Source organism: Vigna angularis, chromosome 9 (genome assembly GCF_016808095.1).
Source record: "Vigna angularis cultivar LongXiaoDou No.4 chromosome 9, ASM1680809v1, whole genome shotgun sequence".
Lineage (NCBI taxonomy): Eukaryota > Viridiplantae > Streptophyta > Magnoliopsida > Fabales > Fabaceae > Vigna > Vigna angularis.
The window spans coordinates 2,927,271-2,944,832 of NC_068978.1; the positions used below are offsets into that span (position 1 = coordinate 2,927,271).

Here is a 17,562-nt window from a genome sequence, read left to right on the forward strand (position 1 = left end):
ATCTCTTTCATGTTTTGTATTACATTCAGACTATCTTTACTTGAACAGATGGAGAGCAAAAAATTGAAGAAGTTCTCTTTTTCGGAAAAACCCTTACTATGGATTCATGGTGGTCACCCATTTTTGCCCTCTTCTTCTGATTTACATGATCAACATCATCAGATTTTGAAATTTGTTGAAACAATTTGGCCAAGAAAGACAGGACCCAAAGGTTAGGATTTTAAAGTCCTCTTTTGTTATTTATTTCTTGGAAAATTTCATACGCACAATTCATAGTCAAGATATTCTCAATTTTGGAACATTTAACCCTTTAACTTCTTAAATAGTTGATCAACTCAGCAATTGCCTGTAAGTAACCAAGAGTTGAGCATAATTAACTTGTTAAGTGGTCAATTATTCTTAAGATGGAAATATTTTTTCCAAGATTTTTTTTAATTTTCTTTGTATTTTATACATCTTATTTTTTTATATGTTCGTTCATTCTTAATTTTCTATTCAGAACATCCAGGAAATTTGAGCAGGCATCTTGTTGATGTTGCATCATTTGATCATGATCTCCGCTTCCTCATTATGCAAGGTATATTATCGAGATCTTTCTTTTCCCTGTAACATTTTTTATAGAAAATTGGGAATCAAATGTTATCCTTTGGTCTTATTCCCCTATATAACTTAAAGATAGGCCAGTTTCAGTTGCATTTACCTTGTGAAATAAATTTCTTTGGGAATGAGAAATTTTCTATTGGTGTATATTTATGTTTGCGTGATTGATGTTTAGTCCCTTTTCTTGCAAGAGTAATACTGGTCACATTACCCTCTATAAACCTCACTAGGTTGGAGCTTTTTGTGCTTGGCCATGGCCTCTTTCCTTGCAATAGTACTTGAACTGGTGTTTTTTTGCTTGTGATGTCTTCTAAAATTTACTATATTAATTATGATATTGATCTTGAAAAATGGCTTATTTTTTTTTTTTCATTCCTTCCTAATCAATGTGGACAACACTTATTTCCTTTGTTTTAAATGTTACTGGATCCATTTTTATTTATATTTTATTTGTTCATACTAGAAACAGTAATTTTGGCTCCTTATAATATTCTTTTTTTTTCTCCTCGCCCTTATGTTTTTAAACATTGGTTTAAAACCTTTGTAGTTTTTGTTTCCTGTACTGCCCTTCTATTTTCCAGCTTTTCCTTTTAGGTTAGTTTTTTTTATAATTTGCTCTTTTCCTAACGAATTTGATGTTTCTAAATGCCTTCAATTTTTTTTGCTTTTAATCCTGCACAATGAAAGTCAGCATACGAATATTTCAGGTTTTATTGCTTGTTGAGGGCAATGAATGTAATCGTATTTACTATTGTTTATGAGGCTTTTTGGTGTATACTTATTATTTCTCTCTTTATTTTATAATTGTATAGATGTGTCAAACTCATCATTTTTAATGGTGAAAGGGAGTCATGAGGATGGTATCCATAATTTTCAGAAGTTGGAGGAGACACATCAGGTCTGTACCTTTCATGATGGTATTGATATCTATAATGCCCAAGTTAACATTTGATTGTTAAAATTGTTCCACAGGTGCTGCTAATAAGGTTTGAACATGAAAAACAAAAGTTGCAGTTGAATTCAGGATCCAAAGACAGTTCATCTTTTGTTGAATATTCAACTGCTTGTTGTTCATTTTCACGTGAAATGTTGTGCCAAAAGTCTGCATTTGAGGCCTGGCAGGATACGTTCCCTCCAGTTGATTATACCAGTTTATTTTGGGACATGGAGTTACTGCAGAAGCTTGCATCAATTCATTTGGATGATCTTGAAGGATCGCACCAAGTAATATTGATCATACTTATTTATTTATTGACGTAATTTGGATATACATTCGTATGGTTGCTTGGTTGTTCATGTTTGATTGTTACTCAAGCTTTCCTCTTATGAATTGCGTTATTGTAAACAAAATTTTCTTTATAATATTGAAAAAAAAAGTTTCTTTGTAATAGACTGGTGAGACTCTTGTGCTCAATAATTTTATGGATCAGGAAATACCACTGGTTGAGTAGGTGAACCATGAAACTAAGTGGTTGAAAGTATATACTAGGAGAAAAGGTGGGATTTATGACAGCATCCTGGGGGTAGATAGGAGTCTGTTATGGTGAGTGGGTAAGGTGGGTGTATGGAGGGGGGAGGCGGTGGACAATCACTCAATTAAGTTACTGTGATTGGCTAGGAACAGCGAGTTCCTTATGTATTTCCTGATAATTCCATTTATACCCTGGACATCTATTTTCATCCTATGGTGAAATTAATACATTGTTTAATACCTACTATTTGAGTTCTGTTTCTATCAATAGCTGAGGGTTGCTACCCTTATTATATTATGCCACGCATAATCTGGAAACTTAATTGCATTGTTTCTTTGATTCTGTTAATAGGCTGTGGGGTGTCTATCAAACCTTCTGGACTTTGCTTTGAAGTTTTCGTTGAGTTTCTCATCAAGGCCTCCACAAATGTTTGTGCCACACCAGAAGATATTGTGGACCCTTAATGCATGGGCTTCAGTGGATGCAGGTTGGTGTAAGGACTTGAACGAGTCCAATGTTTCCTTTTTGTTGGTTAGTATGCTAACACTAAAATTCGAACTTATTTCTCTGTTTCTGCTTTTTGGGGTACAGTGAATTTGAAAATTGCAAGCTTTATTCTGGAGATGTGGTTTAAGTGGCATGAAACTGTGTGGGTATGGTTCCCTAAATTTATCAAGGTATGCAGTAAGTTGGAAAATTGTGAGCTTTCAGATTTAGTTTTTCCTATTTTGACTTTTTTTATGATATTTTTCTGTACACAGAACTTTGTGAAGATTGATGGCTTTGGTACAACTGCACTTCCCCACATGCTCATTGAGCCTTTCAGTGCATCAACCGTATTGCAGATCACGTGAGTTAGTTATATAATTTCAGCACTATATTCTTGTCATGTGCTATTGATTTTTTGAGTGGAGCTTCCAATAAACCAAGGTTGTTAGCCGTTACTAAAGTCAATATTGGGGCTTTGTCACCCGTAAGCTCTCATGTTGTATATTGTTTGTTACTATATACATGACACGGGAAGAAACTTCTGCCTGAAATCTTGAACTTTTAAGTATGTATATCATAATTTCCAAACACACAATTCCTGAAAATTAGGATAAGAGGAAAATATATCATTACCTGGTAAGGATTGCAACCTGTGTAGTGATGCAGTATCGTTCTTTCTATTGATTAAAAATATTTCAAATAATAGAACATACATAATGAGTCCTTATTTATGCTGCCCCTTAATATTCCTCCATTTTCTTTTATATTTCCACTTTAAAAGCAATGTAGTTGATTTTCTCGTTTGTGTTAAAGTTAGTTTTATCCTATGTATTTGACTACTATTATTTCTCTCATTTATAACTAGTCTGTAAAATATTTAAGAATTAGGTAGATATATTTTGACATCTACGCAGGTAGCAGATAGTTATATGTTTTGCATCTTAGTATTTTGTAGTTGTTTTGTTGTATATGACTATTTGTTAACTAATGTGAATATTGAACATCTTGTTACTGAAAGTCTAATCCTTTGGATATTATTTTCAGGCAGAGCACACATGCTATCAAGGAATCTTGGGTGCAATGTCTCAAGTGTAGAGTTACCTTGTTCAATCTGTGGCATTGTTCTCATCATGGAACACATCTACCTAAATTTCTTTTATCTGCTGCTCGCTCTCTTTTCCAGCAGGTAAAATTATTGTTTTCTTTCCATTTAAAAGTCACTTGATTCTAAATTATTATACTGATTCATGCCTATGGTATGCTTAAGTGCAGATTATTTATGCTCACAGAAAATCATTTGATGCTGATCAGTTTGCTAAAATTAAATCTACTTTTTCTTCTTCTGAGAAGAATGCACTTACGGTATGCTTTAAATTTCTCATAAGTATATTATACCTGTATTTAAAAAGTCTGCGAACACTAATTATAGTTGATTAAGAAATGCATAATAATTATATGTAAATTTTTCCCCTTTCTGTGTGTATTTATGAATGTAAAATAATTCCCAAAGTGTTTGGCTGAATTAAGAAAGAGATCTTTCATCAACAATTAACAGTTGCTATGTTTTACGGATTCTGTTTGAATGGTTATAATTCCCAAACATCAGTTTTCTTATTCTCATTCCCGTGTTAACTGAATCTAGGAAGAAAGCATCTATATTCTGAGCTCTCTTGTTGCTTCATCGAGACATCAAAGGTTGAAAAAATCCGTTCAGAAGTTCATTGTTCCACTGCTTAGAGAGTTGTATCTTCAGACTAATGCTGCTGGTAAATCTGCTAATTGTTCTCCACTTTAATAAACTTGTATAATAACTGACTGTTATTTTAATATGGCCATAAAAGTTAAGTAAAATTATAAAAATCCTCTTAATACGGTATTCTGTTAGATTGTAAATTCTTTATTATAACTGTGACCTGGGAGCATTAGTTACCTATTATATATGTATCTTTATTCTTCATGTTTAGAATGTTCTCTCTTATATTTATATATCTCTTTTTTAATTGTTTTAGATTTCAACTTTACTATTGGTTGTGCATGGGCGCACATTGGAGCATTGCGCATTCACCTATTGCTTAGCTGTAGTGAAATTGATCCCACCATGAAGTACTATTGCAAGTACTCTCAGCTCATGGAAACAATATCAACACTTGAGCTTGAAATTCAGGTATTCTATAAAGATCTTTAAATCAGTTGCTTGCCTTTGTTTTCTTGTGTATTGAACAATTCTTTGCTTATTTTATTTCTTCTAGTACTTGTTTGATGATTTATACCTGGGGTGAATTATTTTCTATTTACTAAATTCATTTAGGTGCGGAAAGAGTGTGGTTATTTTGCTGGACAGTTTTTAACACACGAGTCTGACAAAAGAAAAACACAAAGGTTGGAACAGCTTCAGGCAGAGCGTCGGATGCTGGAAAAAAAGGTTTCTAGATCCTTATGTTTTATTCTGTTTCTTGTTGGTTATATTTTTTTTCATATTTTATATGTAATTATTGGCTTGCATGATTACCATTTATGGATTTGGTGCCGAAGGCTGCAAAGTCATTTTTGTTAGTTTTCTGTTTCTGTCTGAATGTTGCATTAAAAACTTACTACTTTATACATCTAATTATGTTAAGAAATAAACTTTAGTGATGAGTGATGCAATAGAAAAAAAGCAGTGGAAAAAATGGTGATTTGAAATCCTCTATTGCGGTTCCCTCTAAAGGAAGCTTGTTTTTGTAGTCAAATTTATTGTGGAAAAAAGGTGGCTTCTTTGGACACTATTATTATTGACAGTTTAAGTGTCAATTTGTTTTGTTGTGATTTTAGTTGAACTCTAGCTTTGGTTCCACAAAACTCTATTGATATTCACCTAAGTCAATTTTTGTGGCATCGAACTGATGATAAACCTCGTAGTGCATTCTGGTCTTATCATCTGTATTTCATTATCTTTTTCAACTGTATATTAACACCCAGTCCCCTCCTTCTGTTTCTATTTGCTAATTTAGAAAGTAATTTATATTTGATCTCTATATGTACTTTGCTGCTCTCATCCTTTCAAGTGAATGATGAAAATTGATGACGGTTATGTTGGCCTTAGATTGTGTTTCGTGCTGAACCATGGAAATACAAGAAGTTAATGAATGAATGTGTTGACTTTCTTAAACAAGTTGATGGTTTGGAAGCTTTGCTGAATAGGGGTACTGCTCAGGACTTACAGCAGATTGTTGACCATGCTTGTGGCTGGCAGGTATTTATGTACTGTATATAACATTGGCATAAATGTTGCAATGCTTAGAGTGCTTTTGTTCTTGTTAAAATTCTGAATAATTTAATTAATGCTAAATGCATATTGTAGTTTCAAAGAATTTTTTTAGAATGTATTAATAATACTAGAGAACCAACTACAAGGATAGTGATAATGTATTTTCATTAAAAAGGGCAGATTAAATTTACAGAACAACCTAGAGAAGTTAGTTAACTAAGCAAATCTTACTCATCTCTCCTTACCTCACTAAAAGAACCCCTGTGAAGTAACCTTTTTCTAGGCCCCAGGGAGTCTAAGAGAACTTCTGTAATGGCTTGACCATGTTCTATTAAGTGTGTCTTTTTGGGATACTCTCGCCTTCAGAAAGGGTATAAATGTTATTCTCCCTCAACCAAGAGGTATTATATGTCTGCTGATGTCACATTCTTTGAAGATACACCTTTTTTCTTGTCCTCCATGGAGGACCGTTCATTTGTTCAACAAATGTTTCCTCTACCATCATGTGATCCCTTGGTTACTCCTGCTTCTTTACCTCAAACTCAAAATGCAAATGATATTGTTCCTCCACCTCTTCTCACATATCAGCGTCGGACACAATCTCAAACTCCAAACAATGAAGATCCTCGAGACTCAGATCCTCCTTCATCATATTCCCAAACCATGGATCCTTCGTCCTCTTCACCCTCTCTTGACTCAGATAATAATTGGCCTATTGTCCTTCGGAAAGTTCGCTCTACTCGTAATCCTTATCTTGTTTATAATTTTTTGAGTTATCATCGTTTGTCTCCTCCATATTTCTCCTTTGTTTCTTCCTTATCTTCCATTAAGGTTCCTAATAATGTTCATGAGGCACTTGGTCATCCTGGATGGCGATAAGTCATGATTGATGAAATGCAAGCACTTGAACACAATGGCACTTGGGACCTTGTTCCTCTTCCTCTTGGCAAGAAGCCTGTTGGTTGTAGATGGGTCTATGCTATTCAGGTTGGTCCTACTGGTGCAATCGATCGTCTCAAAGCTCGTCTGGTAGCTAAGGGATATACTCAAGTCTATGGCCTCGACTATTGTGATACCTTTTCTCCTGTGGCTAAAACCAGCACTGTTCGTATTTTGCTTGCTATGGCTGCCATTCGTCATTGGCCCCTTTACAAGTTGGACATTAAAAATGCCTTTCTTCATGGTGATTTAGAAGAAGAGATATACATGGAGCAACCTCCTGGGTTTGTTGCTCAGGGGGAGTCTGGTTAGTTTGTAAATTACATCGTTCACTCTATGGTTTGAAGCAATCACCTCGAGCTTGGCTTGGTAAATTTAGTCGGGTTGTGCAGAATTTTGGATTGAAACGATGTGAGGCGGATCATTCAGTATTTTATAGTCACTCTTCTCCTGATAAATGTGTTTATCTTATGGTCTATGTTGATGATATTGTCATTACAGGAAATGACGTCACTAGAATTGCTCAATTAAAGAATCATTTGGTCAACCACTTTCAAACCAAAGATCTGGGTCGGCTAAAATATTTCCTTGGTATTGAAGTGGCACAATCAAAGGAATGTGTCATCATTTCACAAAGAAAATATGCTCTTGATATTTTGGAGGAAACAAACTTGACAAATTGCAAGCCCATTGATAGTCCTATGGACTCAAATCAAAAGTTAATGAAAGACCAAGGTGAACTTTTCTCAGACCTAGAGAGATATAGAAGGCTTGTTGGAAAACTCACCTATCTTACCATAACAAGACCTGATCTTTCTTATGTGGTGGGAGTTGTGAGTCAATTTATGCAAAATCCACATGTTGATCATTGGAATGCAGTGATTCGCATTCTCAGATATGTAAAAAGAACCCAGGACAGAGATTGTTGTATGAGGACAGGGGAAGCACTCGTGTTGAGGGATATTGTGATGCAGATTGGGCTGGTTGTCCAATTGACAGAAGATCTACCTCAGGATATTGTGTTTTACTTGGAGGGAATCTTGTATCTTGGAAAAGTAAGAAACAAAGTGTTGTTGCTCGACCTAGTGTTGAAGCTAAGTATCGATCTATGGCTTTAACTACATGTGAACTTGTGTGGATTAGACAACTCCTTCAAGAGTTGAAATTTTGTGAAAATGAGCAGATGAAGTTGTACTGTGACAATCAAGCCGCCCTTCACATTGCCTCCATTCCAGTGTTTCATGAAAGAACAAAACACATAGAGATTGATTGTCATTTTATCAGAGAGAAGTTATTGTCAAAGGATCTTGTTACTGAGTTTATCAACTCTAATGAACAACTCGCAGACATTCTGACCAAATCTCTAAAGGGGCCTAGAATTCAATTTATATGTTCCAAGCTTGGTGCATATGATCTATATGCTCCAGCTTGAGGGGGAGTGTTGAAGTATAATGTCATTATTTTATTATTAATACTTATGTTAGGGTTTTGTTAGGGGCTTCCCGCCTTGTTATCTTTCAAAACTACTGTCTTCTATAAATACAGTAGTAAAGTGTATCACTTTTGCTAAATCAAAATATAAGACTCTTCATTTTCTCTCAACTTCAAGTAGAATGATTTGATCCTTTCTAAAATAAAAGATACTCCTTTTCCATTGGCTAATATGGAAATTACAAAATCATGCTTTTTGTTGAACTCACTACCTTTCTCTCATATTCTTCTTTCTGATTTTGAATTGCAGGAAACAGCTACATGTTTTATTGATCGATTAATGGATGAGTACGCTGCATATATTGACATTATTCAACCAATTCAGGTTGCTGTGTATGAGATGAAATTAGGATTGTCACTGATTCTGTCAAGTATCCTGGAAAAGAAATGTTTGAATAAACTTGGGAAGGAAAACATCAACGTGATTATGGTATGCTATTTCATGAGTTTTTGTTTGCTGGGATTTTCTTTATATTTGTTTGGGAACTAACATGATGAGCATGACAGGAAACGATGTACTCATGAGTTTTTGTTTGCTGGGATTTTCTTTATATTTGTTTGGGAACTAACATGATGAGCATGACAGGAAACGATGTACACACTTATGCGCTTCCCTCGGGCTGCTTCATTTAAGTTCATTTCTGTTAAGCGTGACATTGAGTTGAACTTGCACCCTGCATACAGTTTTGACTATTGTTTGGTAGATATGGATTTGATGGAAAATCTTGTTACACTTTCAAGTGGTGTTGCTGGTGATAAGATGGTATATATACTGTTGAATTAAGTTCCAAATTCTAATTCTAAAACAAATTTTGAATTGTGTGATTTCAGAATTTATTAGTTTATTTTATGGTTTGTATCTGAATCTTCACAAACAGGTATCTGTGGTGCAAAATAGAGCTGCTTTCTATTGGAGCTTTTTTGTTCAAGTTTCACATCGTATTGCTAATGCTAAAATAATTGATGATAAATCTTACACGGTCAGTTTCTTTATTTGGGTTTTTCTGTTAATAAATTCATTTATATTTGCTTAAGATCTTCTATATTTTCTGTTGTTTGGGTTTCTCTGTTAACAAATTCATTTATATTTGCTTAAAACATTCTATTTTTTCAGCTCTTGCACAAGATATTTGACGAGTTCGCCAAACTTTGGTTGGATACAAAAGCTTACACAAAGTCAAAGAGTGATTTTGATGCTCAACAGTACAAGTTTAGACCTCGAGCTTTTCAAATTGAGAGTATTATTGATGTTGAATTGCCACCGCTTGCAAATTCATTTGCCCCTGAGACATTTTCTGAATGGAAGGAATTTTCTTCCGATGAAAATTCTGCTGACAAAGTAATCCTTATATGAAGTTTCAATGTTGTATTTGTTTTGTTGATTCCATCCTGTATGTGTTGGTTGTCTTAAATGAAATGTTTATTCAATCAGATGGTATCCTCTGAGGAATGTTTCACATTGGATGAAGAATGGAAGCAGCTGGAAGAGTCTATCCTCAGCCATGTGGTTGTCATTCACAATCAGATATTTGGGTCAAGTGATCTAGTCCAGACTGTGAGTCTTTGGTCTCTGTCTTTTCTATAAATTCAAGTTAGAATATGGTTTCTGATTTGAAGTTAAAACCTTTTATGCTAAGTTTCCTAGTTGATGTATCTTGTTTATTATGTGTTTCATCGTGTAACTGGTTTAAAGAGGACAAGCTAATTTTTTACTCTTTTAATGTATCTTTGGTTTAGTGAGATTCAGAGTTTCATCTTGTAGTAGTTCTACGAATTGAATTGCCCTAATTGACCTAGTGTTCATTCATATGTTTGTGAATGAATTACTGTGTATGATTGCCGAGTATGGTTATCAATATACACTTACACAGACTATTAAATGCTGTCATGAATCAATTTTGACAAAGCTTAAGCCATTGAGTAAAAGCACTTGCATATGTTTATATCTAATGTGCTCTGTGCTGCAAGTTCCCTGTGGGGCTCGATGCATGGTGGCAACATACATCAAAGCTCTAATGCTATGTGATTATCAATTTTTCCATAACACTTAAGCAGTTAAATAAAAGCCCATGAATGGTTTTTATTTTCTGTAATTAATGACCGTATTGTTTCTAGGTTTATCCACTAATCACCATGTTTTAGGAAAGTTTTATGCATAGCTAACAGCCATTACTAGTGCTGATTTGTTGTAAATTTTCATTTTTTTTCCAATTCCCTGTGGTTATACACTTCATTTTTTGTTCAGCCTGGAAATTTTGAAGTTTCTGATGAAGATCGGTTGCATTCCTTTACAAACTCATATTCTTTGGGCATTGATTTAATCAAAGGTAATCTCGTCAATACATATTTTTGATGAATGGATTTAAACTGGTCATTGCTAGTAACATCACGTCATATTTTCCATTCTTTATCTTGTTTCCTCAGGTGTCCACTCCATAAATTTGACCAGTTTAGATGCTAAACTCATGCCAGAACACTTATTTTATCTCTGTTTAGACTACAGAAAGAAGTACCTTCTGTCTCACAAATCTGCTACTAGATACAATTTTTATAAGGTGCTTAACTCTTCTGATGTTTTTGAGCGTTTTATCTTTTTACCATTCTGTTTTCACGATTGTGTTTTCTTTACGTTATTTCTGGAGTGAAGGATTCAAATGCTCCTGAAATGGTACACATGTTGAAAGTACTTGGACCTCTCCAGCAGCAGATTCTTCCTCATATAAATGAGTGGGAAGTTCATAATGATCTTCAAAAAATTTTGGATGTAATTGACATGCTCTTGACTCTCCCATCAGATACTCCTTTAGCGAAGGTAGTAATCATGTACTTAAACTGTGTATATCATTTTGTTTTCCTTCAATGAACATGATTACTGAAAGATTTTTTGAATGTACTCCCATTTCTGTGTCAAATATAGAATATTTTTTCCTTTTTATTATATGCCCTTAGAAGTGTTTTATTTTTAACCCATGCTTCTTAAAATACAATGAACTTGTTTTTATTCATGACTTAAAGTTTTGTTTTAACTATTCTCTCCTCTGTAGGCTTTTTCAGGGTTGCAGTTTTTACTTCACAAAGCTGAAGTTATGCAAGAAAATGGTTCAAAGTTCCCCCTTTCAAGTATGTATTTTCTTTTAAGAGATAAATTTGAAAATATGTTCTTTGGAATCTAATTTTTTTTTGTGTTTATATGAATTGTAGATCAACTCAAATCTGTTAATGATCTGTTGTCATCATGGCAAAAGATGGAACTAAATTCTTGGCCTGCTTTGCTTGATGCGGTGATGGATCAGTATGAGAATAATGCAGCCAAAGTAAGTGACTTGACTTTCCATTTTTAGTATTGTTTTGTTATATAAAGAAAGATAGAAAGAACAACTAAAGATCCTAATTATTCTGTTGCTTCAATCCATTTGCATCACAAATAACAGCAAATCCTATTAATTCCGTATCATATGTAGAGCATTTGTTGTGCAACATAGAATACATCAAATTTGTTAGTTAAAATAATTATTGAATTCAATTGTTACGTCATACTACTCAGTACTCAGCTATTGGCAATTACTTTTTTTTTTTTTTTTAATTTATGTTTAATCTGGCTGTTGGAGATGGTACGTGCATAAGTTTGGGGTGTTTTTAAGATAATAGTATGAACATTTTTTAGTCCGATTGTATTAGTATTTCCAAATTCATCTGCGCAGATCCAAAGGGTTTTTACTCAGTGGTAATGAAATACGGGTCTTTTTTCACAGATTAGATCGTCTACACCAACCTGTCTTGATAAATAGTACATTAAATGTGGTTAAATTAATTGCAATTTGCTTATATTTAAGTCTATCTAATATGATAACTTTTTTATTTATGTTTAAGTGTAGAATAAATATAATATAGTTGACCCTAGTTTCGAAGTACTTATTGTAAAAAGTTAATAAGTTTCTTGTTTATGATAAGTTGTGATTGGATACCATTATACTGAGTATATATAACTGCATCATCCAAACAAGTTCAACTTTCACTGCATACCCAAAAGTACTAGAGGAAGGATATGGTGTTGTTGACTTGTTGCTCATTCTTCACTCCCCCATCTCCTTGATTTTTATTGTGTTTGACTGCTATTTTTCTTGCTATTTTTTAAAGCTCAAAATCCTCTCTGAACATACCTTGAAGCAATTATAAAATCCCGTGAGTCAAAAACATTATCTAACTCAAACCAGCTTAGGAAAGAATTATCTTGTAGAATTTGGAAGAATTGGGAGATGCATTTAGCACCAAAGTTTTCTATTGAGCCAATAAAATATGATTTCTAATATTGAACAAAAAGTTACATGTTTTTATCAACTAAAGTTGCTTGGCATTTTCATCAAAAACATATTTATCTGTAGATTTTTCTTGGAATACTCTTTGAACAATATCATGAACTGGAGGGTTCTGTCAAGAACTTAGTGTGGGCCTTCTATTTAGTTTTTTTTTTTTTAACCTTTGCCTGTGGATTTTTTTCACTCTGTCTTGGAAGTTGTTTGTTTCAAAGGCATTCATTCCCAATAAAAAAATTCAGTTATTTTTTCAAATTTTAATGCTTTTGTGCAAGTTAGTTGGCAATGCTACCATTGAGGATAATTACATCTTTTGCAGTTACTCCTCTTCTAGGAAAATCCCTTTTTGTCATGCTTGTGTTATTGAACTTTTTTGTGTGTTTCTATTGTTATTTCTGCTCTTTTATACCAGTTCTGTCTCTGGTTGGAGTGAAAATACTCAGTGGCCTCAGGCAGTTATCAATAGATCGTTGTGTTTTGCTGTTGGTGGACTCATGGTGATGATTTTATGCTACCATTTGTGGATATAATTACGTCATTTGGGGTTACTCCTCTTTTAAGAAAAATTCCTTTTTTGTCATGCTTGGGTCATTGACCCTTTTTTGTGTTTTTCTGTTGTTATTTCTGCTCATGACATCAGTTCTTGGTTTCTGATTGGAGTGAAAATACTCACTCTCGTATCTATTTTGAGATCTAAGATTGATGATTGTTTGTTTAGACCATTACTTTTTTTTTTCAGTTGTGAATTTCTCTAAACTTGGATTGATAATTTATTTGTATAAATAAATTAATAGATTATTTATCTTGTATCTAAACCTTCTGTATTATGTTCATTCAACTATCTGCTATGCTGCTACAGTGTTTTTGGGGTTTGCCACTCCATGTGTGGCGCATGTTGATGACATTGACTCCAAGTCCATCATTATGTTGTTGATTGTCTTATTTCCTTCCAATAACTCCTTTAATGAAATAATTTTTTGAATTTTCTTTATGGGATGTTCGTAACTTGGATATATTTGGGAAATAGATTTTTTTTTATCTCAATATTTTTGTTCAATGTAAGAATATCACTTATTTGTTTCTTGATTTTGTTGCAGTTGTGGTTTCCTCTGTATTCTGTGCTTCAACCAGACTCTTGTGAAATATCAATTATTCAAAGGCATGTTACAAGATTAAATTCAGTCTGTTTGCAGCTTCCTCCTTTAGATTTTTTGACATGCTTTTGACATGTTTCAAGATTATTTGTGGTTTTGTATTTTGCAGCCTTGAGGACTTCATACATACGTCCAGTATTGGGGAATTCAAGAAACGTCTTCAGCTTCTCTTTGCTTTTCTTGGTCAAAATCATATCAGTGCATCTTTGAATATTAATTCCAGGTATAATTCGTTTCTTTCTTGAAAACAAAAGAAAGAAAAGTCATTCAGGCCAGTAGAATATTTCACTTATAATTTCAATTCCATCAAACAGAATATAGTTGTTTTTGTTCTTTTGACATGTCATATTTTGATGTGTTAGCATTAAATGTAGGATATATGCTAGCTTATGTTAAAATTTAAATCTGAAATTTTTTCCTCATTATTAAACCCTGCAGTTCTTGTCGGTTGGAACAGTCAACATTCTTGTACAATATCTTTGGATTTTATGTGCAGTTCTTACCAATGTAAGTTCCTTGTACTTATTGTTTCTTCAGTTTGTTGTGTTTTTTTCTCGGCCTTAATGTCTATCAAATTATTTGCTGACTGCAGAGTATTGAAGTACATTGATGCTAGTAGGAAAGAGGTTGGTATTGAACTAAACAAACTAGTGAAACTATGTCAGTGGGAGCATGGCAAGAGTCATTTGTCATTTGAAAGCATGAAAAAGAGTCGGCAGAAGCTTAGAAAGCTTATACAAAAATATACTGTAAGTTTCAGGCTGTCTATTTGACTATGCAAAAGCAAATTTGAACAGGAGGGACTTTTTTTTGTTTTTCGTTTTTCACTAATCCTTCTTACTGGTGTTAATTTCATTCATCAATTATTGCCACTTAAAAAAATAAACAAGTTAGTGTATTACAACATTCATAATTGCTACACATACTTTATCGGCTCCTTTATAGGGCTTTTTGATTTCCCCAGTTTTAAAATCACGTACCCCCCAGAAATAGTTGAGCATTGTGATCAACTTAATTATACTGGTTGGTTGGATTAAATGTTCTTGCTGATCACAGATGGACCTTTGTGATATACTGGTATTTTGTGATAATAAGTACTGTTATTCCTGAATGTCAGCTGTAGATATTTTTTCCAAACTACTTTGCGCTTGCTTGGTACATGCATCATAATCTCTTTGGTCCTTAAAGTATTTCAATTCAAGTTATTTTCCTCCTTGAGGAACTGTACATAATGTCCGTTGTGATGGGGCATGGGTGTGAGTATATTGACACGACAGTTTTTTTTTTTTTTTTTTGTGGATTTATAAAAAGCTTTGTAAAGAATGATTTGTTGCATATACAGAGGCATGGAAAGACACTTTTTAGCTAAATCAATGTCCTTTTCTCCTGTTGTCTCTTTTTTGTAGGTAATTATCTTGTGTTAACTTGAAACCAAATTGGAACAAATTATTTCTTTGGGCCTTTGGTGGATCTTCCAACATCTATAAATTTGTTATGAATATAAAGTTGTAAAATATTTTTGTATGTGAATGGGGCTAGACACTGGCAATTCATTTTCCTCATTACAACTTTTTTTTATTTCCAGTCTTTTATTTGGGTGAATTTTTAGTTTTTTTGCCTTGCTATCCAGCACCTTGATTTTTCTTCTCTGTACTCACTAAAATTTGTAAATGCTTCTTGAAATATGATATTCATATTTTGCTCTCTTTTGTTATTGGTGAAGGACGTCTTGCAAGAACCCGTATCTATTTTCCTTAACCAAGAAGGTGCACAACGAGGAGCAAAAGCACAATCTTTTCATAATCATAAGCCCACTTATGATGTTACGAGCAAGGGTTTGGTTGATGGTTCTTTTGATTTGACATTGTTCAGTGAAAACAGGTTATATTCGGATGAGTACACAGTATAGCTTAATCTTTTTTAATTTGAGTTGTTTTAACAGTATTTTTCTTGGTGTAGGTTCATGTGGTTTGACAATTTTGGTGGGGGATTAGACAGTGCTTTTCAGAACTTGTTGCTTAAGAAAACATCAGTATTGCATATTATTCCTTTACATCAGAAAGGTGTTGAGTGTTCCTCCTGCTCCCTTGTTTTCTTATCCTTGTCTTTTTTTATGTTCCTTGTTTTTTTGTATTGTTTTCTTTGTCAGGAAATATTGAAACTTAGTAATCTGTGCAGAAATTAAAAGCATATTTAGACCTTGTCCTGATTCCCAGCGTACACTTTGCCTGAAAGGATGGAAAGCTGTTTGGCATATGATTGAAAAAATATATACCACCGCAGTTGACTATGGCAATCTTTTGAAGGAAGAGAAAAAGGGTCAAGGGAAGAGAAGAGCTTTGTCTGAGCTTCTTAAGCTTTTAGAAAGCAATGGATTGTCTCGACACAAGTCAGCTTATACAGGAGTATGAAACTGGCTGTTTATTTTCATGAATGTCCAGATTACTTAATAAAATTATCTAATAAAATCCCATTTTCACTTTTTTCCTTTCTTTTATTTGAACTAATATACAGGACCAGCATAAAACTTGGTGGTTCCTTCAGCTTTCTGGGAACATATCGTATTTACTCCCAACCAGCAGTAGATTAGAGTGTGTAACCCCAGGAATTCCTGAAGTTGAAAATAAGAGTATTGAAGAAGAAAGTTTGCTTATGGAGTGGAAAACTGCCACTGATTATTACTACAAGAGTGTTGTGTCTGTGCTCCTTATGCAGCAGATGTGCCTCAATCCACACAAAGATATAACTCTTCAACAGGTGAAATGACTTGTTCAATTTATTTGTAGTGTGAGATTCATTTGGTTCTCGTATACCTGCTATTTTTTTCTGATTTTTCCTCTGCATTATATAGTATCTTCTACCCTCCTAGTTTTCTGCAGGGATTATGATAGGTTTGACACAGTTTACAAAAGAAGGAAAAAGGAAGGTAGTTAGTACAGTTGTAATTACATAACTGCAATAGACTATTATAAATAGTCTTATTAGGAGGTGAGCAGGTAGTTTTTGGGGAGTATTTTGTAAAGGAAAAAGTTAGGAGAGACAGGTCCTTTGGAAAGATCTTGAAAATTGTACATGGTTGTTCCTGTTCTTACCACTTTGGTAGAACAGTGCTGTTTGGTTTCTTAATAAACATCCAAGAATTGTCTTGGAGTTCCCTTGTAAAGTCTGGGTAGCTATCAGATTATTTATTTAATAATTGGATTTTTCATATTTGCTGCATTGCATTTTTAATAGTTACAGTGCTTGGAAGATGCTATCAATCTTGCCCACATGTTTCTTTGACTTCTGAGTCATATAATTGCCTTGGTTTCTGTAGGTTGACAGTTCTAGTTCTTTCCTCAATCAACTTATCCAGATACAACAGAAGCAACTAACTGCTGCGAGTGCATTCAACAAACAATTGAAATGCTTTAGAGAACGTGTTTCTACTCTGGGGAAATTGTTTTCATTTTCCTCCACCGATAATGAAAAAAATTATATTTGTTCTATTATTCCCAAACGGTATGCTACTTATAAGTGCATGTGGCAACAAAAAGTAAGCATTGTTATTAAAATTTTATTTGGACATCTGATTTTGGTTGTGTTTAAATATTTGTATGAATTCTTTTTTCTTGATCATTCAGCAATTGTTTGATACTCTTTATGCTACATCACAAGAAGAATTGCTTTTACTGAGAATATTAGCAAGTAGCCATTTAAACACCTGCAATAGAGCCAGACCCTTAGTCAGTCGGATGATTGCTTTCATTGAAGAATTTTTACCGTCCTTCAGTAAATCAAAGGTGCATATGTTGGTTTTCTGCTGTAGATTTCTTTGAATTTGCAGAAGTACCTACTCTCTTCTGATTCATGAAAAC

At 33.8% G+C, this 17,562-nt stretch overlaps 1 protein-coding gene across 2 annotated transcripts in view; it reads left to right on the forward strand.

The window, feature by feature from the left end:
* LOC108320202 (midasin) overlaps nucleotides 1-17,562 on the forward strand; it is a 42,656-nt gene that overhangs the window by 20,715 nt on the left and 4,379 nt on the right. For both annotated transcript variants that reach the window (XM_052868878.1, XM_052868877.1), the window contains exons 35-67: nucleotides 49-211; nucleotides 500-577; nucleotides 1,413-1,498; nucleotides 1,573-1,824; nucleotides 2,424-2,559; nucleotides 2,664-2,749; nucleotides 2,834-2,922; nucleotides 3,606-3,747; nucleotides 3,834-3,923; nucleotides 4,204-4,327; nucleotides 4,571-4,725; nucleotides 4,870-4,983; nucleotides 5,644-5,793; nucleotides 8,489-8,668; nucleotides 8,825-9,001; nucleotides 9,117-9,218; nucleotides 9,353-9,577; nucleotides 9,671-9,793; nucleotides 10,484-10,565; nucleotides 10,663-10,793; nucleotides 10,886-11,050; nucleotides 11,283-11,358; nucleotides 11,440-11,552; nucleotides 13,649-13,710; nucleotides 13,815-13,928; nucleotides 14,144-14,212; nucleotides 14,298-14,454; nucleotides 15,429-15,586; nucleotides 15,665-15,768; nucleotides 15,884-16,110; nucleotides 16,220-16,462; nucleotides 17,022-17,240; nucleotides 17,329-17,487. In XM_052868878.1, the coding sequence (XP_052724838.1) occupies nucleotides 49-211; nucleotides 500-577; nucleotides 1,413-1,498; nucleotides 1,573-1,824; nucleotides 2,424-2,559; nucleotides 2,664-2,749; nucleotides 2,834-2,922; nucleotides 3,606-3,747; nucleotides 3,834-3,923; nucleotides 4,204-4,327; nucleotides 4,571-4,725; nucleotides 4,870-4,983; nucleotides 5,644-5,793; nucleotides 8,489-8,668; nucleotides 8,825-9,001; nucleotides 9,117-9,218; nucleotides 9,353-9,577; nucleotides 9,671-9,793; nucleotides 10,484-10,565; nucleotides 10,663-10,793; nucleotides 10,886-11,050; nucleotides 11,283-11,358; nucleotides 11,440-11,552; nucleotides 13,649-13,710; nucleotides 13,815-13,928; nucleotides 14,144-14,212; nucleotides 14,298-14,454; nucleotides 15,429-15,586; nucleotides 15,665-15,768; nucleotides 15,884-16,110; nucleotides 16,220-16,462; nucleotides 17,022-17,240; nucleotides 17,329-17,487 (4,551 nt within the window). The remainder of the gene's footprint in view (nucleotides 1-48; nucleotides 212-499; nucleotides 578-1,412; nucleotides 1,499-1,572; nucleotides 1,825-2,423; nucleotides 2,560-2,663; nucleotides 2,750-2,833; nucleotides 2,923-3,605; nucleotides 3,748-3,833; nucleotides 3,924-4,203; nucleotides 4,328-4,570; nucleotides 4,726-4,869; nucleotides 4,984-5,643; nucleotides 5,794-8,488; nucleotides 8,669-8,824; nucleotides 9,002-9,116; nucleotides 9,219-9,352; nucleotides 9,578-9,670; nucleotides 9,794-10,483; nucleotides 10,566-10,662; nucleotides 10,794-10,885; nucleotides 11,051-11,282; nucleotides 11,359-11,439; nucleotides 11,553-13,648; nucleotides 13,711-13,814; nucleotides 13,929-14,143; nucleotides 14,213-14,297; nucleotides 14,455-15,428; nucleotides 15,587-15,664; nucleotides 15,769-15,883; nucleotides 16,111-16,219; nucleotides 16,463-17,021; nucleotides 17,241-17,328; nucleotides 17,488-17,562) is intronic.